The sequence below is a fragment of the Lissotriton vulgaris genome, unplaced genomic scaffold (genome assembly GCF_964263255.1).
Source record: "Lissotriton vulgaris unplaced genomic scaffold, aLisVul1.2 SCAFFOLD_752, whole genome shotgun sequence".
Classification (NCBI taxonomy): Eukaryota; Metazoa; Chordata; class Amphibia; order Caudata; family Salamandridae; genus Lissotriton; species Lissotriton vulgaris.
Window position 1 is genome coordinate 443,111 of NW_028255824.1, and position 24,725 is coordinate 467,835.

Consider the following 24,725-nt stretch of genomic DNA (forward strand, 5'->3'; position numbering starts at 1 on the left):
CGGATCACCGCACTGAAATGCGTGAGTGTCACACCTGTTGCGTGATGCTTGGCAGGACTGTTCTAGGAAGGTCGGAGTTACCCCACCGTCAAAATCCACAACATTTGTGCGGTTTACAATTCATTTCAAAGCATAGTTCTCTCTCTAAAAAAATATACAAGATAAAAAGCTATGTTCAGTTAATAATAAAAGAAAGTTTGAAAAAAACACTGTTGCCACAGGTTTCTGAGCTTTGTAGGCTGTAAGTTTTCATGGTCATTTCACCCCTCCACACTGCTGCCCACAAGTTTGCTAGTTGGGAAATTTAAGATTCATACCACCTGGCTCTCATTCAGAATTAGCAGCGGCAAGGGGCGAATGAATAACAAATATCCCATTTAATAAAAGATTAGTCACTTCAATTCGAATACCATCAAATTGATAGCAGAAATTCAGCTGCCACAAACAGTAAAGGAAGACAACTATTGGCTAAGAGTAGCCGTTCTGAACCCTATGTTCTGGGTGTTCAATTGGTTACTTTGATCACGTGGACATTTTGCAACCGCACTGGAATGTTGGGCATTGTAGTTCCTACTTGACTTCTGTGAATTCCATATAGAAAGTTAGGCATAATCTGATTCGCAGACTGAATATAGAATATAAGTTAAATAGTTAAAAAATACCTCGGGCTGTCCTTTTTTTAAGTCAAAAGCAACTAAGTATAAGCAGGAGGAATGCTTTCTAAAGGATGTCCCGCTCGTGGGCAACCACCATCTGTAGGGCGCCTTGTTAGGATCAGGCAAAAAGAAGGGCTGGTGCATTAAGTGACGCGCAGCATCGGTGTGTCGAATGGGCATGCGCCCTTTTGCGAGTTGAACGATGATGGGCGAAGTGGTACGCCAATCACAGATTATAACTGATACCGCCCATTTACAACACGCCCCCTCTTCGACTGTGTAACATCGGGCTTCGAGTCCTGGTCCACTTTTTCCCCAGTCCGTTGAGCGTGAACGCGCGCGGGAAGGAGGCCGGACGGATGCGAGCTCACTTCTTGCGCGTGACCTCCACCCTGTGTCCCCCGCCCTGCGGTGACGTCGTCCGGGGAGCGAGCGGGCGCCATTTTGAAAGTTGTGGTGGAGGAGGTGCTGCTGCTGCTGGGTGGCCGAAGATAGGACATCTAGGTGGGGCGTCCTACGAGAGACGGCGAGGAAAGAGCTTTGGAGAGCGGGAGAAGAGATTGCCTGCTATCCTTTTCAGGCACCTTTAAAGGGACGCATTCTGACAGAGGGACAGCCAGGAAAGGAGTCACCCGGAGGAGACACTCCTAAGGAAGCAGGGACGGGAGTGCCCGCTGCATCCTCGCACCCCTGCGCCCCCCGGTCCGTGCTCATCCTAGGCCCGAGGATCAGCTGCAGAAAGAGGAGGAGGCCGGGCACCGTCACCCTCAGCCCCGCCCCTGGTGCGGGGTCACCGTGCAGCAGCAGCAGCATGGCAGGTATGGAGGTTCTGCGGGCCGCTGAGTGCATTAGGGCCTTGCATATATATATGTTTTGACAGTCGGCGAGGTACCATTGACAGGGTCTGTGTCCAGGGTATTGTTGAGGACTTTTGTATAGCAAGAGCATGGATGTGCATTTACTATTCTTGAAATAGTTTGGCTTGTGCACACACATATGAAATGACTTGTGTCTGCATACAGGGCGTCAGTTGTGCATAGAGAGGATGGAGCCCCTCAGGGCCTGGGCATCCAAATATGTGTTCTGGACAGTCGGTGAAGAATAGAAGAGAGATATTTCTGTGTACTTTTAAACTGATTTTGCAAGCGGGGATGAATGAGCCTGTGCACAGAAGCTGTCTCACCGCGATACAATGGTGCTACGTTTTCTCTACGTACTACCCTTGTCTTTGAGCGGTATGTCCAAATACTTTTTCGTAGTTTAGCTTTTCTGCGAGTGAGATTGTATGTGTTTGTTTACATTTACTTATTTTGTATCATGTAAAATCTATCTGTTCGAAAGTCTAATGCCGTCCCAAAATTACGATTTACGCTCAGAATCAATTTGTGAAAGGTTTACTGGAAGGAAATTCACACGATGTTTGATGCTCCTTTCCCTATTGGTGATGAAGTTAACTTAACTTCCTTTCTTAGGCAATCGCGAGGCTGACGATGATACCGCCGACCCGATGGGCAACCTCCCGTGGCTACTCAGAAATCTGAGGTCCTTTTCCCTGCTTAATTTCCCTTTCAAAATCTGCAAAGTATCGGGCTCCCGCTTTGTAAAACGTCTTAATAAATCTAGACACTCGGGGGTCATTTAGTCTTGTGCATGAGACTTCTACACATCATGCTGCAGGTATGTCACACCTGAAGTTAGTATTTGTGAAGATCTAGTACCATCGAAGCACTCATAGGGTTAAAAAATCATGTCTAATTATAAATTAGATCATACTCTCTACTATGTTGTTGAATAGATCCCACACGCTTCTTAGAATAATAATCTGTCCCCCTTGTCCTTCAGTAGCTTCTCTGCTTTCTTAGCAAATGGATATTCGAAACCTGTGAGACACAAAATGAGCAACGTGCATATAAAGCTATGGTGTATTCTTCAGTTGATTACCCAGTTAGGAGCAATTTAATGTATGTACTCCGGAGAAGGGGCCCACATAGACATCTTAGCAGTAAATGTTACCAATTGCATTCAAAAGCTGGCTCAGTCTAAGGTTCTTCATTCAAGATTGCTGTTGTGTGTCTTGATTGCATATTGAAAGCAGGGTTCCTCATTGACTTCATTCTGACTTAGGGATTCCGAGTTTTCCACCTGTTTTCGACAATGAATACTGTGATCCACTACACTGCCGCATTTGGAGCTAATGTCGGATAGTCACTCAAACCTATGCAATTGAGTACATATAAGAATGATCATACAATGTAAAATATGGGCAGTAGTAGGTTATGCACAGCGGGCATTCCCAGGCAAAATGGACAGCCTGCTTGAAAAATCACAATGTAGGGCGTGCAAACGCATATTTAAGTTACCGAAGGATACCTGCAACAGCCTGATTCGCCTGGTGCAGCAAAACTGACTTCCTGGGAATGCAGGCAAAATACTACTGCCAAGTTCTGTAAACACCCATTGGAAGCGTAAAGAATATGCTTAAACCCATCTATAAAGGGACAACTAACCCATATAAAATATATATGTAAAACATGGTGTGAACACTTGTCCTGGCGACACAAAACTGGGGCCAGGAAGGGCTTAGTTATGTGGCAATCAAAATGCACTTATTAAACTATACAGGCAGAGGAGGCCTTTCCAGATTGATTACATTATGCAAATGGTATAGAATACAGCGATATCTAAATCAATCACTTGGGAAGAAGTGTTTAACGGATAGTCAATGGATCAGGCTTGTACCCCTTCCGATAAAATAACTGAATCCCAGATGGAAATCCCTGGCTCCTATGACTGGGTGCAGAATCTGCAAGTACAGGAAGGAATCCCAACTGCATTTGGTGTGTTGTTGTCCTGGTCTACTACTGCCACATCAGAAGGTAGCATTTTTTGGTCTCGCCTGGCGTTAGCAGCGCACATGCGTTGCACTCGCCAAGCAAGGGCTTCTTGGAATTGATGTGGTTCCCGAAGTGTGCTTTCAGCTCCGCCCGGTATTCTGGTTGGTTCGAGTCATAACGTATGCTAAAGGGAGTGAAATAATTGTAAGTGAGGTTTTATAACTCCTCCTGGTTACCACCCTGTCCACTTTTGGACCCGCCGACAGGGACTGGATAGTTTACTAGCAGTTACACGGTCATCTTGAAAAGCCTGGAAGCACTCTTTCTTTTTTTGATTGTCATCGCTGTCCGCTTCAATTGCACAAGCGCGGTCTGCTTTGGCTGCGCTTGTTTATTTATTTAATTAGTTGCACAAGCGCGGTCCGCTTCGGCCGCGCTTGTTTATTTGTTTTTTTAATTAGTTGCACAAGCTCAGTACGCAGCGCTTGTTTGTGCCTGCAAGAGTTCTGCAGCGTGCTGCCGTAATAAAGAGAGATACTCTTTAAATACATCGCTGTGCCTGGACATCGCATGCACAGAGACTTCACACTGTAGGAGTTTCACACCTGTTAACCTCCTAAACCCTGATTTTATTTTTTATTTTTTTGCTGCACTGCACTAGCCATTGGAGATTCCGACCCGCGGAGGTATTTATTTATTTACTAAATTGCACAAGCGCGGTCCTCTTCGCCCGCGCTTGTTTATTTTTTAATTAGTTGCACAAGCACGGTCCACCGTGTGTGTTAGTGCCTACAAGAGTTCTGCAGCATGCTGCTGTAATAAAGAGATCTACTCTTTAATGAGCAGTGTGCTCCTAGTGGGTAACCTGAGCTCCTATGTTTAACAATTGCAGTGCTGCTACTCCTCTCGGGAAGAGAAAAAGGCTTCTCCTCTTACCCCACTCCTGGTACCAAAATATAAAGGATTCTCCTCTTACCCCACTCCTGGTACCAAAATATGAACCGAGGAATAAATGCCAGTTGAAAACAAGTTCTTGTATTTAAAATAAGACTTTATTAAGTCTTTTAGGTATAGGCAAATAACGGACCCACAACAGAGCGGCTGTTCGTTGTCAGAAGGAGAAAGGCCGAATGAATCCAGCTTGGATTCTAGAATGATAGGAAGGGAGAAGACCAAGATAGAAATAGAAGAAAGGGATAAGGAGAGATGAGAACATTACAATAACGCTACTCAGAAGCCATAAAAAACAAGCATTAAAAATGCAATAGGTCTCGCCTTTGATTAAGTTAAAGCCATTTGCTTTGCTAAAGGTATTGTATAGCAAAGCAAATGGCTTTAACGTAATAAGTCAAACACGAGAATCTACTGGAGCTGTTAAATATCAGAATAGGCATATCCGGGACTGTTCTCAAATGGTTCACGTCCTTTCTACACAACCGGTCTCAGAAGTTCAAGATCAACAACGCACTGTCCTCACCTGTGCCCGTAACACTTGGCGTCCCTCAAGGTTCCTCCCTATCCCCCACATTGTTCAACCTAGTCATGGAACCACTCACTACCTTGCTTCAAGCATCAAATGTACACTTCCATATGTACGCCGATGACACTCAACTCTACCTCAAGCTACAATCCCCGGAAGACATCAAGCTTTTGAACGCCACACTAAGAAACACCCAAGCATGGCTGGCCGATAATCACCTCAAACTAAATGCTCTGAAAACTGAGTTCCTCCTGATCTCACCTCCTGCGAAAAAGGCCATCACCCAAACCTGGCTCACTCATCTAACAGCACTCAACGTCCAACCCACCATCGTGGACTCTGCGAAATCCCTTGGCATCACACTTGACTCCAATCTCAACATGCAGCAGCATATTAGCAAAGCAACTAAAGGAGCCAACTTCCAAATCAACACTCTGAGAAAACTCAAACCCTTCCTACCACCCAAGGACTTCCAAACTGTTGTACAAGCCCTAGTCATTCCTCGCATAGACTATAGTCAGTCAAGTCAATAAATTTGTATAGCGCGCTACATACCCAGAGGGTCTCAAGGCGCTTGAGGAAGGGTGGGGAGTTACTTGTCAAATATCCAAGTTTTAAGTTGCTTTCTGAATGCTAGATGGTTCGGAGTAAGGCGAAGATGAGTGGGAAGTGAGTTCCAGGTTTTAGCTGCCAGGTAGGAGAAGGATCTACCTCCCATGGTGGTTTTGTTGATGCGAGGTACAGTGGCAAGGGCTTGGTTGGAGGATCGTAGCTGGCGGGAGGGGGTGTAGAAGGACAGTCGTGTGTTGAGGCATTCGGGTCCGATTTCGTAGAGTGCTTTGTGTGCGTGGGTTAGGAGCCGGAAAGTAATCCTCTTATTGACGGGGAGCCAGTGGAGGTTTTTCAGGTGGCCAGAGATGTGTTCTTTACGCGGTATGTCTAATATGAGCCTGGCTGAAGCGTTCTGGATGCGTTGGAGTTTTTTCTGTTTTTTTGCGGTGGTACCGGCGTAGAGGGTGTTTCCGTAGTCCAGTCGGCTCGTGACCAGAGCGTGAGTGACTGTTTTTCTAGTTACGGTGGGGATCCAGCGAAATGTTTTTTTGAGCATGCGAAGAATGTTGTAGCAAGATGAAGAAACGGCGTTGACTTGTCTGTTCATCGAGAGTGAGGAATCCAGGATGACGCCCAGGTTTCGTGCGTGGTCCGTCGGGATAGGTGCTTTTAAGAGCCTCTCTGAACGCGGCCACGAGACTCATCACTGGCTCAAGAAAACACTCGCATATATCCCCTGACTTAAAAGCCCTGAACTGGCTGCCTTTTGAAGCTAGAGTTCAGCTGAAAATTGCCTGTATGACACACTCTGCCGTACACCACAAGTCACCCAACTACCTCACTCACAAGCTGACTGTATCAGGAGGCTCAAGATCCAACAGAAGCACAAAAAACCTCCTCCTGAAACCTCGTAGATTCCGGAAGGAAAAAACATACAAACGCTCCTTCTCAGGAATGGCACCTAGGATCTGGAATGCACTCCCGCCAGAAACTAGGCTTATCCCCTTCACTGTTCTCTTCAAGAAAGAGGTATAAGCCATCTTTATGGCTAAGTTCACCTGAACACTATTGTTACTGAAACATTGACATTACACGGCCCCTATATTATCGGCTACCTGAGTGTTTATCTGTGTTATACTCTTTTTTTTTTGATTGCTACTGGATCAAAGTCATTGCACGGATTCTATATTATTGGTTTCCAGTTTGTTTATTAGGGTTTATACTATGACCTGATTGTTCTACTAATTTGCAATCCACTTATTTCTGACTACTATACTGTTTTCAACAGTGTTTACTCACCCGCTGGGGTGCTATAATCTTATTCGATCGCTACTGGAGCAAAGACATTGCACGGCTCCTATTTTTTGTTTCCTGATTGTTATTAGTGTGTATACTCTTATGCGATTGCTACCCTACCTTGCAACCCACTCACTACCGAATATTATATTGTCTCCGGGAGTTTGTCTACCCTACCTCCTGTTTCTGTAAAGCGCTCTGATATCTGCAAGGATCTTGTTCGTGCTATATAAAACCTTAAAAATAAATAAAAGGCGAGACCTATTACATTTTTAATGCTTGTTTTTTTTGTAGTGGGTAGCAGTGTGACGGTTTGGAGAACTGCTTCCAGTGTAGCGTGTTGTTGACCTGCTTGGAAGTTGTTAACAAGATCATACTGGAAAGCGAGGAGAGGATGATCTGCAGTGTTCAGATCAGTGATTGAGGCCGAGGGCCTCTTGTGGCCCATGAAGATTCCCCGTGCTGGATTTATCGTTTAATCCAGGGGATTCCAGTAGTTCTGGTGTTGAGGAAATAACCAGTGATTAGAGGAATTTTGAGTTTTGGGGAATAACGTGACATTTTCTGAGATACTGCTTTGACTTCTTCATGTTTTTCTCCTGTTTTCCACATAGAGAATTTGTCTGTTTGAAGCAGAGGAAACCTGTCGTTGGAATATCAATTGGCGTGGTTTCTACAGAATACATAATTGCAGTTTGAACGATGACAGGGCTGAAGCTTTTCGTCTTTGTACAAGCGGTCAAAGTTGTGTCTGAGCAAGACAAAACGTAACTAGTTTTTGTGAATTGAGCATTAACAAGCTGTTTGCCGTCCAGGTGCGGTTTGACAATCGGGATCAAAGTGTGAATGTCTTATGTTGACATTTTTTGAAAGTAACATTTAGAGTCCGCCTGTTAATGAGTAGTGACACCATTTTCTCTAATAGAGTATGGATGCCTCATGAAAGTATAAGTGCACATTTTGATAGCTTGGTAACAAAATTAAATAGGTGTTTCCCAGAGTTTTCCTTTACAATCTTAATCCTGTAATACTGTTTTGTTAGAAAGGTTTCCAGCCGTCACAGCACTTGTCGTTGCAAACCCCATCAATGGTCCAGGGTAACATTTAGCCAGTGGAGGTAAATTATGTCAAATGCTTGTGAGTTTGAGAAGACCTAAGAAGCAGGAAACTTCTTAATACTGGATGCATTTTCCATCCTGTCTAGTTTTTGAAGTGGCTCTTTCAGTGCTGCTGTCCTATTAATGATCTGCTAGAAAGCATTCCTATTAGATATAGACAACGAGTGGTTAGAATATGTATTTTTTTTAAGCTGTGGCCCATTTGAAAATCACCCATAGTTGCTTAACACGTAACTGTTCGCATAGTTTGAGTGCTCTGTCCTTAGTCCCAAATGTCAGTTACGGCGCTCTGTGAAAGCTTATTAATCTAAATTGATGAAAAAGACTAGGCATGCTTGCTTTGTTATGTTAGTCTGCTACGATCTTAATAGAAGCAGTCCAGTTAAAGGTAGAATGCATGAATTTATCTCCAAGCAGGTCACAAGTAGATGAGCATACAAGCAAAACCAGACCGGCGTTAGCCTCACTAGAGATTCAACCTGAGGTCTGTGTGGAAAATGAGAACGGGGTTCGCATCTGGCTGTACACGCCACATTCAAGGTGTTCAATTTAGACAAATATAAACAGTCACTATTAGAATGCTTCATTTATCTAAGCCACCTGTTTGTTATTACTCGGATCATATTTTAGTCAGTCGTTTTAATATATATATTGTTTTTTGCCCACAATGCTGCTTCTGTCAAAGAGTAGCCTGATATTAATTACTTTTCACCCTGTTATGATGGGAACTGTCCCACAAAAATTGCTTGACTGCAACCCGCTCTACCCCCCCCCCCCCCCCCCCCCCCACCCCCATTGATGGTAACAGAATACCCATCAGTCTGTTTATCGCAAATGTTTGGATCACCTCACTGAAGGGCAAGTACAGTACAATGGCACAGCGAGTAAGAACCTACATCTGGACACAACAGTTGCACTTGGGTCATCTCGCTTTAAAAAATGATGGACAGTTATCATTATTGCAATGTACCATATATAAGATACCAAACCAGAACCCATGGTAGGTTGCAGAAGGTGTAGCTTCTGATATTCATCTTTAATTAGGATACAATTGCCATATGTCCATGCAGAAATAGTTAGCAGTCCTTGTCCGTCATATTTGTTCTAGTTCAAAACTCGAACAGTATCTGTGTTTCAGAGATATGTCTTGCACTGCCTAATTGTTTTTATTGGTGCTGTGCTACACTAAACCAACCAAGAGTTAGTGTCGCTAAGAAAAATAAAGAAGACATTTGGCAAGATGCTTGTGGTTATAACCGCACATTTGTGGCACAAATATCTGGCTTGACTGAGAGGCGTAGACCAACTAAGAATCATTAAAGGTAGCAATGGAGTGAGAGGTTTCCTTTGGCACCAATTGTAACAGCTTTCCATCTTGCACTTTTATTTTAGAAAACTGATTTTATTAGTCTGAACGCACATATAATGCATAGCTCCGACCACCGGAGTCTGCTGCAAACATTAGTGAAGCAACAATAGCATCTGCAGACTTTTACAAGGAACAACAACATCCCCCCCCCCCCCCCCCCCAGTTGCGCTGCTGCTAATACCAAAGTGCAAAAGACATTCCAAGTCCATCTAGACACTTCACGGAATTGCCAAAGATCCAGCTGTCAAAGTGACGGGAGGGCGGCTCTCTCAGGTGGAGGTCTAAGTCCTGCCCACGGTAATCAGCCCACCTCTTCCAGATTTTAAAGTGTTTACCGGGGCACTCCCTGGCCACGAATATAGGTTGCTCTAGTCCCATGCAGAAGTCCATGCCATACCTCCAGGCGGCCAGTGGCGGGGCTTGGGGCGCCTGCCAAGCTTTGGCAATGTCTCGTTTGGCCAATGTGAGGTTCAGGAGTAATAAATGACGCTTGTACCAGTTTCCCCCAATCCCTTCCATTACATGCAGCAATGCCAATTTGGGATCACGAGAAAGTTCCCAGGCCAACACCTCAGATAAGCATCGAAAGACCCCATCCCAGAATCTATGTAGCGCTGAGCACCCCCGTGTAGTGTGCAGAAGTGTACCCACCTCCGAACCGCATAGAAGACCGTTTGGCGAACCCACCATGCCCGCCCTCCACAAGCGCTGCCAGGTAAAATAAGTGCGATGTAGGTATTTAAATTGTATCAGTCGCAGGCAGGTGGAGATTGCTGCCGCCCTCAGCTCGCCAGGGCTTCAGTCCAGTCCTCTTCCTCCAAGTCCCCAACAACCTCCTCCCACGCGGACTTAAGTCTGTGTAAGTCAGAGGAGCAATGATGGACCAGTGTCTGATATATGCATGAGATTTTCTTATCTGGCAATTCCCCCATTAACAGTTTGGCCTCTAATGGACTAAACTCAGGGAGCTGCTCCAGGTCAGTCAAGTAGGGCGTTCAGAGCATGTAGAAATTGGAGGTATTTAAAACTGGGAGCGGGGCATCCCGAATTCGTCTTGTAAGTTCTGAAAGGACTTCAGGGAGCAGCCTGACATCACGTCACCCAGTGTGGAGATACCTATCGCATCCCATCCCCGAAAGCCCAGCAACGCGTCCATGTGGGGCAGCCGACTATTATGCCAGAGAGGAGTTTCTTGAGTGAGCACGTTCCACCATCCCATTCTGCGCAACGCTTGCGTCCAGACGTAGAATACTACCTGTCTGGCAGAGGGAAGGCACCTCCGAAGCGATGCCGAGTACAGCAGCTTATGCACAGACCCCGAGCCCATGAAAAACCGCTCCACCGCGTAGGCCGGATCACCCCCATCACCGTAGCACCAGTCGTTTAAGACCAGCAGATGCGCTGCTTGGTAATTGAAAAGCACGTCCGATGTGGCTAACCCCCGTATAGGAAGATAATAGTTGATTTGTTGGAACCAGCGGGGCGGAATCCGATGTGGATGGTTTTGTAATTGGTACACAAGGCGAGCGAGCACCACAATCTTAGAGGGCTGACCTGCCATATATAGTCAATGGCATACGGGACCATACCTTCATGTCCTCGCGTGTGCGATCCCATATCGGGGTGAGGTTGCGTTCTCGGGAGGCAGCTGCCTCCTCCGACAGGTACACCCCCCAAATATATCACCCTGCCCGACGCTAATTGAAGGTCCGACACCCAAGCTCCCACCTGCCGCTGTCCACCGAGTATCCACAGTGTTGACTTAGCCGGATTCATATAGAGGCCGGAGGTTTCGCCAAAAAATCTGCAGAATGCGCAACAGCCGTGGCCTGAGCGATCCAAATCGGTGAGGAGAAACAAGACGACATCTGCGTATAACGCTATTTTATCAGCCAGATCTGCAGACCACCGAAAGCCTTTAAGTTGGGCATCAATGCGCACCCACGCTGCAAGGGGCTCCATGGCGAGCGTGAATAAGTAAGGGGAGAGGGGGCAACCATGACGCGTCCCCCACCGAACCGAAAAAATCGAGAGACCGCGCCCCCCAAATTGAGGCGTTGCAATAGGACAAACAAATATGGACAGCTCAGGGAATCAAAGGTGTGGTCCATGTCCGCCAAAAACAGCGCTGCCTGCTCCCCTAAGCTCCTCCAGGCCGATATTGCGGCATGGGCACGCCGAATATTATGGCGAGTAGCCCTCTGAGGCATAAAGCCCGCCTGATCCAGGTGGACGAGGTCCGTAATATGGGGCTTGAGCCTGTTGGCCAGAACCTTAGCAAGAACCTTGGCTTCCGTATTAAGTAGCGAAATCGGGCGGTAGGACGCATGGCACCCTGTGGGTCTGCCCGGCTTCAAAAAGACCACCACCTCTGCGTGTCGCCAATCCGGAGGGAGCACACCACCCTTGCACGCCTCCTCCACAACCGGCCGGAGGCGCGGACCCAGCTGCACATAGAACTGCCGGAAGAATTTGCAGGGTAGGCGTTGGGATTCAGCTCACCCAGGGCAGTGCCCAATTCGTCTTCGGACAGGGGCTTGTCCAGGAGTTCCCGCACGTCCGAGACCACACGCGGGAGGAGGTCATCAATAAATCGCTGGATCATGTCAGCCGCCAAGCACTCCTGAGGCGCATATAGCTTCTCATAATACGCAGCGAAGCTCTCCGCAATTGCTGGGGGCTCGAGTATAGGCACCCCCCCGGGGTCTAAGATTTGAGGCAACAGTTGGGAATGTAAAGTGCACTGACACAGGCGGTGTAGCATCTTGCACGATTTGTCCCCCCACTGGTACACACGACTACGAGTGGCCAGCCAAGCCTGCCGCGCCTCCTCCATCAAAACCACAGTATACTGTTGTTTGGCCAAGACTAACTGTCGTCTGGCGGGTCCACCACCCATCTACCGGCTTCTACGCTCTAATTCCTCCAGAGTCGGCGGGTCCACCACCCATCTCCCGGCTTCTACGCTCTAATTCCTCCAGAGTCGCCTCGCGTTGCTCTAAATCTCTCCGCTGCTCATTACGGGCTGCCGCGCACCAGGAAATATCTACACCCGCAGCGTGAGTTTTTAAGGCCTCCCAAAGGGTAGTCTGGGAGTCCACGGAGCCCACATTGGATGTCAAGTAGTGATCTAGTTCTTTGGTCATATGCTCCCTGTAGTTGTCTTGCATCAGGTGCCACCCAGACATGCGCCAACGAAACGGCTGTCTTGCCGGGCCTACGCTAAATGTGAGGGCTACCGGTGAATGATCAGACAGGGCCCTCGGCAGAATATCCGCCGACAGGATTCTATCGGCCAGCCCCCTTGGAACGAATATGTAGTCCAGTCTGGAAAATGAGTCGTGTACCGTGGAGAAATAAGTATATTCCCTATGTGAGCCATGCCGGTAACTCCAGGCATCCGTCCAGTCCAGGCCTGTAGCCAGGGCATGTAGTTTTGTGGTAGGTCCTCTCCCGGCTGCTGTTCCGGTGCCGGATCCCCTTGGAGAGGCGCTGAGCCAGAGCGTGACCTGCGTTCAGATTTCGATCCCTTGCTGCGGCGCTGACCCTTAAGACCCTCACGGACCACTCCACTTGAGGAAGAATCCGATTCTCCACCCTGGGCCACGTTGACTCGAATTTTCACCGTCTCATCTGTCCATTGGAATACTTCTTCAGGGGAATCAAAGAACAGCCTGGAGGACTTATAGATAACTCGCAACCACGCCAGGTAGAGCGAGGCATACCGGAGCTTAAGGCCACGGAGACGGGCTTTGGCTGCAAGAAAAGATTGGCCCTGCTGCTGCACCAGCCGCGTGTAGGCTGGGAAGATGAGGATGGTTTGGTTGTCATAGGTGAGGGAGGCCTTCACCTTCGCCTGCCGCAGAATGGTGTCTCGGTCAGAGTAATTCAGAAATTTGGCAGTGCTCGGCCGTGGGTGTGCTCCAGCTGGGGGGTTCCGCATGAGAGCCCGGTGGGCCCGCTCCACCACAAAGCAGCGAGACAGAGCGCCCGAGGGAAGCCAGCCCTCTAGCCACTGGGCCAGAAAGCGCCACGCGTTGTCACCTTCACAGCCCTCCGGAAATCCCACCAAGCAAAGGTTGTTCCGCCGACCCCACCCTTCTGCATCTTCGACCCCCATGGCTAGGCTCTTCTGAATTTTTTTCCATGGCCGCGACCTTCTTTTTTAGCGCGGACATGTCATCTTCCACCTTGGATATGCGAGTCTCTGTGCCGGTGATCCTCTCCACCGCGTTCCTCAGGTCCTGGCGTACCAATGTAACATCGGACACAACGGCACCAGCCTTGGCGTCCAGCATGTCCTTGGACACTTATGGCCGCCAGCAGCGCTGCATTATCGGGTGCCGAGTTTTGTGTCGCCCCCACCTGACGCCAGCCGCCTGGCCCACCTCTGTGAATTTGTCAAGGGTCCCTTGCTTGGAGTGGCCGCCGCCAAAGTCAGCCCATCTTGCAATTTTAATTTATTGGAAGTTGCATGCAAGTTTATGATTGTTCACTAACCCAATGTCGGAAATACTATAGAGAACACTCTTTCTTTACTCACCACTTAGATGTGGTGGGTTTCTCAGTTAAAATAGGCGATGGTTTGAAACAGTGTTTTCTGGGGGTTGTGCTTTCGTGACTTGGCGGTACTGAGAGTGAAAGCTGTCAGTACTCAGTTTTTTTAGCAAAGGTGCACTTGTGTGATTATACTTGGGTATATTGTATGTTTAGTTTGCAAGCAATCACCATATTTTCTGTGAATTAGACCGGTTTCACTTTTTAGCTTGCAGAAAAACATCCTTTCCCACTGGCTATGTCTGTGATTTGACACAAAAAGCTGTTTTTTGCTGTAAGGGGTTCCCTTGAGTTTGTAAAGTTACGTACACTGTGTATTTGAGTAAACAGACTTCTTTTAACTTATTGAATAATTGACCTGTGGATCTATTAATGTTACAGCTACACTAACACGTTTTTCTGAACTTAATTTGAATGTTTATTTCCCTTCTAAAAATGCACAGTCATATTTACGGCAGTCAATTAGATGTTGTGATTCCTAGGCTGTGAGCTGCTCTTATGATTGCAGTCTTATATCATTTATGGTAGTGTTAGGGTACTTTACTTGTTAAGGTCAATTCCACAGTACATACATCAAGTTTCAAATGTTATCAGCTTTATGATAGTTTAGACCTTTTTATATATTGAATTACATTTACATAATTTGCTCCCTTAACGTCTGCCTTTAGCATATACTTTTTCCACTGAGAGAAATTCCTTGCCTGGCAATAAAAAGGGGGTTCCCCCTGATCGTAGAGTGGCACTTAGTCTTTCACATAAACACATATTTAGGATAGCAAGCAAACTGAATTAGTTATACAAATATACAGTTACGTTTGGGTCTTTAGCTACTGCAACATAGTGCCACACTCCTAACTAAATACCCTTCTTTCCACCCCTAAACCTAGGCTTACAAATGTGATCATTCTACAACTCTTGATATTTTCCACCGTATGATCGTAAATTGCATTAATCCTGTTTTTTTTAATCAAGTGTGTAGTTTACATGTGACCAAAAGTAATTGAATCCGGCCCGTGGCATAAGATTTGTTGCCCACCTTGCCTCTCCTGTTCTCCTTCTTTGTCCTTCTGATGTTAGTCATGAGGAAATGCTGCCTGTAAAAGAAAAACGAAGTCTATCTTGCACATAGCTTCTTTTATCCCGATTTTGCTGCTCTTATAGTAACCAGCAGCATCTTTTAAATCTTGGGCAATTAGGCAAATATATTTCAGGTTTCACGTACTGTGTGCTTGTAACAATACAGCATTGCCACACTTGCATGTTTGTATTGATATTTCTCAATCTCATCCACACATGCGGGTGTTCTATTGGTATGTATTGGCAGTCAGGATGTAATTGGAAACGGCACCCGTCAGCAGCCCACCTAAAACTGATCCATCAGTCCAGAAACACCTACAATCGGAAAATCCTCAACGCAAAAAAGAATTTTTCAGAACAGAACTGGGGAATGCCAAGGACAGACCTTGCAAGCTATTCGTCCTGATCAAATATCAATCTAACCAGCCTGGCTAAAACCTCCAAAGAAACCCCATAATCTCTAATTTCTTGCGAGGAATTTTCCTCCTTCTGTGACAAAATCACTGAACTAAGAGATGAACTTCATTCCGCAACGCACTCCCAAACTACGTCTGCTTTACCTCTTCTCTCCGCATTGCCCTCCCACATTTCACCCAAAAACCTAGCGCACTGGTCCTACTTTAAAGTCTATGACGAACACTCTGTCTCGAAAATTCTATCTTCCTTAAACCCCGAACAATCACTACAACGATCCTCTCCCTTCTAACTGCCTAGCTGCCGTCTCTCAGGCAATCGTCCCTTCTTGGACTGCAATAAATAATGTATCCCTACTACATGAATCAATACCAGACTCTTTCAAAGCCGGACAAGTCGTCCCCATCATAAAGAAACTCCGGCTGGATTATGCTTCCCCTGACAACTATAAACCAATATCGAACATTCCACTCCTAACGAAAGTGCTGGAGAAATGTGTGCAACAGCAGTTAAGCCAACACATCAACTTCCACCTACTTGATGACTTCGAATCCGGGTTCACACCTGGACACAGCACGGAAACCACCCTCCTTCACATCGTGGATGATGCCTTCCAAGCCCTTGACCTAGGCAAAACCTGTCTCCTAATCCTCCTAGACCTATCCTCGGTGTTAGATATGGTCAACCACAAAACCCTCGTGGACCGCCTCCAACTCCGGATGGGATTGGATGGCACCGTTCCTAAGTGGTTTAGGTCCTTCCTCCATAATAACTCCCAGAGAATCCTTATCAACGGCAACTTATCCGCTCCCTCTCTGATCACGGTTGGAGCCCCCCCCCCCCAAGGGTCAACCTTGTCCCCTACCCTCTTCAATCTTTACCTGGAACCGCTGACAGGGGTGCTACGCACCGCCAGCATCCCCGATCACATGTACGTCGACAACACACAGATCTACATTAATATCTCTTCCCCCGAGGACATTCACTCCCTGAATGAGGCCTTGAAGCTGGCTCACCTCCAACCAGCTCAAACGTAACGCAAAAAAACCTGAATTTCTCCTGATCTCCCCACCCAAAACCAATTCTTACTCTCAGGAATGGATCAAGGCTATCACAGAGTTAAATTGCCCTCTGACCATTGTGGACTCTGCTAAATCCCTGGGAATAACCCTAGACTGCAATTTGAATATGCATGGCCATATCCATTCCATGGCCAAAACCGCCAGATTTCACCTCCGCTACCTAAGACACCTGAAACCTTTCCTTGACACCACCTACCTAAAAATGGCAACCCAGGCACTAGTCCTCTCCAGAACTGTTTGGCCCCATTGAAAGCCTGCCTCAATGCCGACGCCAGATCCTAACTGGGCCAAAGAAATTCAACCATATCTCTCCCAATCTCAAAGCTCTAAACTAGTTTCCTCTTGAGGCCAGAATCCAACTTAAGCTAGCTTGCATCACTCAAAAGGCGCTATACTCCAAGACACCAGCTTTTGTCGCTCAGAAACACGTAATATCCGGACGATCCAGAAGCTCACGATCCACAAAGACCTTTTGCTCCAACCAGCATGCCTGCGGGAATTTTTTTTACAATCTGGCCATCTCTGGGGCCGCCCCAAGAATATGGAACTCACTCCCGCCCACCATCAGAAGACTTCCATCTTTGGCACATTTTAACAAGCATTTACAATGCAATAGGTCTCGTATTTGCGAGAGTTTAAGCCTTTGACATTGTAAATAACTATGCCTTTAATTTATCTTTTTAGAAAAACATGTGTGTATTTAAGTACAGTTTCCGGTCTGATTGAGGCATTGAAATGTTAAAGATTAGCCATTTAAAGGTCAAGTGCTGTACAAAACAAATGCAAGGTCAAAAGTGATTTGTAGCTCTGAGTGTGGAGGATGCAAATATGCATTTAGCATTTCTTCATTTATGGATCACCTGCTTCTCTCATGTATAAAGGGCATCTTCTCTTCGTGAAATCTGCATGTTGGTTATTTATAGCAATTCTTCTTCACTCGGTTCGGTTCAAAAACTTTATTCGATTCAGAAAAGAATCATAAAAGTAAAACTTCACTCTTAATGAAGTGTGTGCCTTGTGCGCTCACGGGAACTGCATTTATGTAACTAAGATCTGATCTCTACAATTTATGTATAGACCGTACTAATATATATGCCCCTGAAAACAAAGTGCCTTACCCTATGTATTTATCAAGCTGTGCTAAATAAACATACACTATACTAAACCCAGTTATGCACACAATATTTAAAATCCTCCTGTTTATAGCCGGTGTGTTGCTTTCTGAACTGTTATCCATGTAGTGTATTTTTTGGCGTGATTCTGACCCACCTCGTTCGCCAGCTTGTAGTGCAGGCTCTCCTAGTAGAGCAAGGGGATTCTCGTGGCATACAGCCCCGAGGCATGCAGCACTATGAACTTGCTGAACTCAATATCCGGGCTGCTAGAATTTTTACAAACTTACAAAGTAAGAGGGTTTGTGTGCAAGAAGGGAAAGAGCTGGTGCGGCACACTCAGTGCAAACAGAAAAGGGACTACAAGTCTTGGCAAACAAGAACATGCTATTAGAACAAGCCACTTAAATCAAATAATCAACAAAAAAAAGAAGGCAATAAAAAAATGTATGCAGATGGAAGCCCAGAGGGCCACAGCAACATTGAAAACAAGACGTGCAGGGCGAGTGCCGGTCCGGTGAGAAGGGGTGGGGCTGTGAGAGCAGATTCTGACGCGCGCCTTTGGATTGGCCGCGCGACGTCACGTGAGCTGTCTACGGTAGAAGCTCACGCGCGCGACCCGATCCGAAGTCGCGCGTCGGAATCCGACTCCCCCATAGGGAATGCTGGGCGCGCGGCCAGCTCTTGTCTCCCCTCGTCGTTTTTTCGGCTGAGACGCCGACTATAGTTCTTGCTGCGAGAACGCGCTTAGCGCGTTCGTCGTTTTGAGACCTAAAAAGGAGGCACAATCTTTCCTTCTGGGCAAATTCCTCGCTTAACGCTTGCATTTCAAGCACCTCAGCAATTTTGTTTCTCCTTCTATTCGGTATTATCCATGGCTCTTCCGGATGATACCTACACGGCACTTCAGGGCATCCCACCCGGGATTTGAGATTGCTGCTCTCTCATTTAATGTCTCCAGCTGTTTTTATCACACCTGTATCCGGGATATGTTACTACCTATTATTTCTTTCCTTGTATAATGCATCTACTTGTTCCTATCACAATTGTATGCACCCGTCCTAAGACTGTTTGTACCACCTGTCAATCCTGTAAAGCGCTCTGATACCCTCACGGGTCCGGTTCGCGCTCTATAAAACTCTAAAATAAAGTAAAAAATGTAGGAAGCAACCAAGTACTATACACAACAGAAGGGACATCTGAGCTGTCTTTCGAGGCTCTTAAAGGAAAGCGATTTAGCTTAACCTGAAATTCCAATGCCTTAAATGCTGTTGCAAAACATTGAGTCATATCTAAACCAGACAAAGGAACACCCTTTTGGTAGCACGAATCTTCCTTCATGTGAAACATATTAAAGTGGGCCATTCAATCAGGCTAAATTTGTCTTAACCCCTCCCCTGCTGATGACAAAACCGCTCCGTCACCAGCGTCCGTTGCGCTGTGCTTATGACGGAGCGGTTCAGTCATGGCCCGCCCGACGCTCCTGCGCGGCGTGAATTCCGCGCCTGCGCAGAACGCTCTATTGAGCGGACGGGGCCATGGCGGAACCGCTCCGTTATAAGCACAGCGCAACCAGAGCGGTTCAGTCACCAGCATGCGCCCGCCGCATTTCCGCCCCAGCCCCTTAGCACTGCGGCGGAATAGCCGCCGCAGTGAAGGGGTTAAAGGGGTTTCTGTTGGTAAATGATTCAGATTCTACAGGGAAGAAATGCTTTTTTACTAGTGAACAGTTGGGAATCTGTGCTTTTAGCTAGATGAAGGTAGGATTACAGTTGGGATGGTCTTGTGATCCATGCTTTCGGGGATTTTTTATTCTGCGTGTTGCCTGAGCATGGCTTTAAGCACTGAAGAACGAGTCTACGACCAGTGTTGTTCACTTCATTGCGTGGTCCTATTCTGTTAAATAGATTTATTCTTTGGCCTCGTCAGTGGTGCTCAATACTCTACGTAGGTCTTCATTCTTTCTGACAATGAGTGGCACAATTAAAAAACATTATTGCTCACTGCTTTTATTGCTGTATTTTCTGATCCATCGTGAACATTTCACTCTGACAGCCTTTTAGTGGGTTTGAGAGCAAGTTAAATCCTCCTTGCAGATTCAGTTGGAGATGCCAATTTCCTTGCCATTCAACTTGAAACGTGCGTCTGATTGTTCAGATGATTCATCACTTTGCTCCTGGCAGTGATGTTTTTGGAAGTTTTCTCTGAGGCGTTAATTGAAAGCCTTCATTTATTTGAGCAGAACAGTTTCATTTACTTTGTGTCCTATCGTTCACCCGACCGCTAGCCTGTTCATTTTGTTTTAATGTAAATGTGTACCTGTTTGTGAGTTTTTCCAATAAAACACAGGCAAGTAAAATCTTTGGTCTGTAAATTGTGTGTCTTCATATGAAATATCCGGGTTTCATAATTAGTATTCAATTAATTTGGAACGTCTTCATTTTCCTGGGAGATAAAGGTCATGTTTGGTGAAAGTGAATTTGTTTTCAGTAGTAAACGTTTATTTTTTTTGTCTGTCTTGGATAGCTGTTGGTTTGGCAGGTGTTTGGGTATTTCCGATTGAGGTGTCAATATATCTTGTCCCACGCATGTACCAAACGTTTAGCTATTGATTATACAAACCAGATGCTAATTGTCTTTTTTTGTCTTTAGGTGCTGGAGGAGGGAACGATATCCAGTGGTGTTTTTCTCAGGTTAAAGGGGCAGTAGATGATGATGTCGCAGAAGGTATGATCTAATCCGGCATGTTTACCAGTCTGAAGTTTTTTTTAATTCTTAATATTTTTTTTTGTTACATGTTGGATAGATCAAGAAACAAGTAGACTGTAAATATTCTTTACTTGAATTTGTCACTGCTGACCTTATCACCCTGGAGAAAACCATTTCAGTTAACACATTTATCATGTGTAGTGTGTTCAGGTTTTTTTGTGTGGCCTTTTGCTCTATGGATAATCAATTGTTTTGTTTATTAAAATGATGACTGGGGCTAGGAGGCAGCAGTGTCTCCTCGAGGCTACTTTCGTGTGGTTTGGGAAACCGTGCAATTATTTAGCTTGTTTTTTAAGATGCCATATTTTAAATCTGAACTTGTCCATGGAGTGTGTATACAACTTACTTTGGTACTTGGTATGCATGTTTTGTATAGGAGGATTTATGCATGCATGAAATGGTGGTGTGTGTAATGTGGTATGGAGCGCAGTGCTGCAGTTGGATTAGGGGTCTGAGGGAGACACCACTTGTATTGCTCTGTCAACTTGTACATTTAATAAATACTTGCGAATATGCTCTTCATTACAATGGCAATGAGCAGGAGCAGTGTTGATGGAGCGACAGTGATAGGCCACATTCTATGGCCTAATTGGAGTTGGTGAGGGACACACTCAGCGGTTGCAGTCAACCATTATTAATATTCTGATGCACACCTGGCAAATATAGGATACTTGTATTCAGTTTAGGTTGGCAGTAATTTCTCATTCCATCCTCTGATTAGCTGCACTGCTCAAAGTACACTGTGAAACATTAACTTGTTGTAACCTCCGGTTTGTGACGGGCACAACACATCATTTTGACTCCTGTGCACTTGTACTTCCTCGTTGACCATCACACTTGTTGATAAATTTGCTTGCGCCTTCGTTTGAAAGTACTTTACTATGTCAAGTACTGTATTAAAAATGTGTGATATGTTTTAAGTGTCGACCACCACCTCCGTTTTTGTGGATCACTTCCGTTTTATTAGTTTTATGAAAAGGGACACTAGTAATACCAAGCTCTGTTACCTACAATCTGGAGGCTGGCAGCAGGGTGGTCGTAATATAGCAAATCAAACCTCAAGATTTCCCCCTCACCCCAGTAGAATCTCTACACTCATATTATGTTGTAAATGGATATGTTGCCACTACTTACACCATGAGATCAGTAACTGTCAAGCCTTCTTGCCTCGAGCCACTTGCTATATCCCAGTTAAAAATTAGTATCTGCTATACCCCCTTGCAAAATAGGAAGTAAGAGTTGTAATTCAAGGTATTTAGGTCATGTCTGTTCACTATATTCGGAGCAGAAAATTGAAGTAAAAGGGGACAGACGTCTTGAAATCCACCAGACTAGAAATTTAGGGATTTTATTAATCTGCTTGTTGAAAATCTTTGCGTTGAGGTTAATCAACAAGAGGTCTGTATTAGCTATGTAGTTTGTTATTACGTGACTTACTGATGACCGCAATAGATGCCTCTAACATAGAGCGCGCAAACTTCCTGCTGTATGTGAAGGTATAAAACTGCCCAGCGAGGACTCTGGTCAAGAATTGACAAAGGTTTTGAATAATAATGGCGTGAAGCCATTGGATCTGGGCAGTTTGGGAGTTTTCAACCTTGCTATTGCAGACATCACTTAAGCAGTCTCTCAACTTCTCTATGGTTTCTGCCAGAGCCAGTGTGAGTTTTGTCATCTGTGCCAACTCAAAGTAGGCTGGAATGTCGTCCTCGTTCAAATCTTGGGAGTAGAGTCTGGCAGAAGTCTCAGAAAGCTGACTCAATCCAGGCATTGTTTATAGGTGTGGTAGGTTTAGTCACTTAGTAAGTGCTAAACCTTGTCCTGCAGTTGACAAAGTTTTCAATAAATGTAAGAAAGAGGTATTTGCAGACGTGCATATTCACTTTAATTAATTAAAATGATCTTTGTTTGATTCCTGAGAAGGGGGTCAATTGGAAAGAATCCGAACAGGAGGATGGTGTAGTATTGTGGGTACAAGATGCAAGATTTCTTACTAGGAGTAAGGGACTGCTAAAATGTAGTGTGACTGTGGATGGTGAACTGGTTGAAGTGATGATGGATTCAGGTGTGTGGTATAATATCGTTTGATATGAAATGTTTAAAAAGTTGTGGAGAGTAAGTCCGTTGTAGCCTACTACATTAAAGATGGGGAGTTATTAAGGATATAACATTGAATTCAGAGGATCCTTTTGTTCAGATTTAGATTTCATGGGAAGAACCTAGTGCAAGTGTTTGTAGCAGAAAGGGTTGTGGCAATTTTGGTTTGGTTGTCCCCATAAGAGGAGCTTGGAATGTGGCTGGATGCTAGAGCAAATGCATTGGGACAAATTAATGTATGAATAGAGGTATTCTAGGTTCATTGACCAGTTTGTTTTCAAAGAATATTTACGCAAGTACAAAAAATTACAATCCGCATTGTGCTGGAGAATGTGAGACCTGTAAGGCCAAAGGTATGAAACCTGCCCTTGTCTTACCGAAATAAAGTGAAGGACATGCTACAGGAATTGTGCTTGAGGAACATCCTTGAGATAACAAAGTTCAGAATGTTTGTCACCCATTGTTATAACTTGTAAGTGTTCAAGTGAGCTAAGACTATGAGTAGACCTAAGATGTTTGAATGATGCTATATGGATAGGTCGTTATCTAATGCCCGAAGAGTTGTTGGCCTCTGTTTCTGGTGCTGTTGTGTTGTCTACTATTCATTTGACCAGTTCATATTACCAAGTTGAATTGGAGGAGGATTCTAAACCCTTCAGCACTTTGGTCACTCAAGAAGGAGCATTCCAGTACAAACGCATGCTATTTGGATTTTCCAATGCTTCAGCCAGGTTCCATCGGGTGATGAATAAGGCACTAAAGGACACTGATCGAGCCAGGGTGTGTTCCAGGACAATGCTTTGGTTTTTGAAAAGATGTTGAGACAGACACACAATGCAGGGCTCGACAAATCCGAAAAATTGTACTAGTCCTGCAGGTCGAGTAACTTGGAAAATCCCCTCGACCTAACTTGACCTCTCTCTGAAAACGGAGCAAAAGTGACAAGTTAACAAGATTTAAAGGCATCTTTATTGCTCAGTCCCTTTTGTGAGCAATAAAAATGCCTTTAAATCTTGTTATCTTGTCACTTTTGCTCCGTTTTCAAAGACAGAGGACAAAAGTTAGTTTGTCTTCCTACTGGGCGAGTAGGACTTAAAAATAGCTCATCCTCATCCATTCTCCCTCGCAAATTTGAGTGGATTTGTCGAGCCCTGCAATGTGAACCTTAATAGTTTTGTCTGTTTTACAGGAAGGTAGGGTACTGATAAACGAAAGCAAATGTACATTTGGTCAATCAGCGGTAGTGTTTGGGTCAAAAAATTTCAAGTATTGAAATTACACTAAAATACAATCATGTAAAGGCAAATGTTGATGATCCAGTACCTACTTAAGTTCTGCTTCTGGGCTTAACAGAATTTTAAGCCAGGTTTATAGAAAATTATTATAGCAAATTGGAATCAATGATATTGCTAAAAAAGAATGAAAAGAAACGTGTAGGTTGGCAAGCAAGAACAAAGTTTTAAGATGTTAAAATGGGGTATCACTCAAGCACTCTGTTTGAACCCACTTGTGAGTGGGCTTAATGTGTGGTAGTGGATGCCAGTGGGTATGGTCTAGGAGCAGTATTGATTCAAATGACTGCTTTGGAGGAGTGTGTTGTAGCGTAGGGTTCACGTGTTCTCAGACTAGTGGAAAAAATATCACATTTTAAAATTCCGCGGAAAAGAGAAGAGTGATTCTAAACTTGTGGTAGGAAGCATGGGTAGGATTAGGATGGGAATGGCCAATGCCTTTTAGGTGATGTTGTTGTATCACTTTATTTCTGAAACATGAATTTTTTTGTTTTGTTTTGGCTGCTTTTAGTTCCTCGTGAAATCAGTGAACACACTGGAGAGTGAAGTTTCATCCCCTTGAGGGAATAGCAGGAGACTACAGTCGAGTAGCATGAGGAACTGTATTGTGTTGTTGTTGGTAGAAGTTGGAGAGTAAGCAACCAGGAAATATGTTTGTGAGGAGGTGAGGCATTTGAATAGCTTGACAGCTAATTATGTAGAACTGAGTTAATGAAAATTAGATTTATACATTTTAAGTTGTTTGTAAGAGTAGAGTTAGTCAGTAGTCAGTTGACCGTGAGTGGCATATGTGATGTTAAAGTCTGTGTTAGATTGAGAGACAAAGAACAGGGTAACGGAGAGGCGCATGGGTGGGTTGATGTTGTACAGTGGGGTTGGGGATGAATTGGGTAATAATGTTGTTATAGATGATAGAGGAAGGGCATGGCATGTTCATTGAAAGCAATGAAATGTTAGAGAGGATAGCAAAGGTGCAAATAGATGAGATTTTAAAGGCTGAGTAGGAAACATCGCTTGGTA

The 24,725-nt window shown here is 45.1% G+C and overlaps 1 protein-coding gene across 3 annotated transcripts in view; it reads left to right on the forward strand.

Annotated features, from left to right (window-relative positions):
• Positions 1-911: 911 nt before the first annotated feature.
• The window catches only part of LOC147658884 (serine/threonine-protein phosphatase 2A 55 kDa regulatory subunit B alpha isoform), a 433,385-nt gene continuing 409,571 nt past the window's right edge, over positions 912-24,725 (forward strand). For 2 of the 3 annotated variants that reach the window (XM_086952059.1, XM_086952062.1), the window contains exons 1-2: positions 912-1,474; positions 20,200-20,274. In XM_086952059.1, coding sequence (XP_086808185.1) covers positions 1,468-1,474; positions 20,200-20,274 — 82 coding nt within the window. In that variant the 5' untranslated portion in view covers positions 912-1,467. The remainder of the gene's footprint in view (positions 1,475-20,199; positions 20,275-24,725) is intronic. The other variant, XM_086952061.1, reaches the window with a different exon arrangement.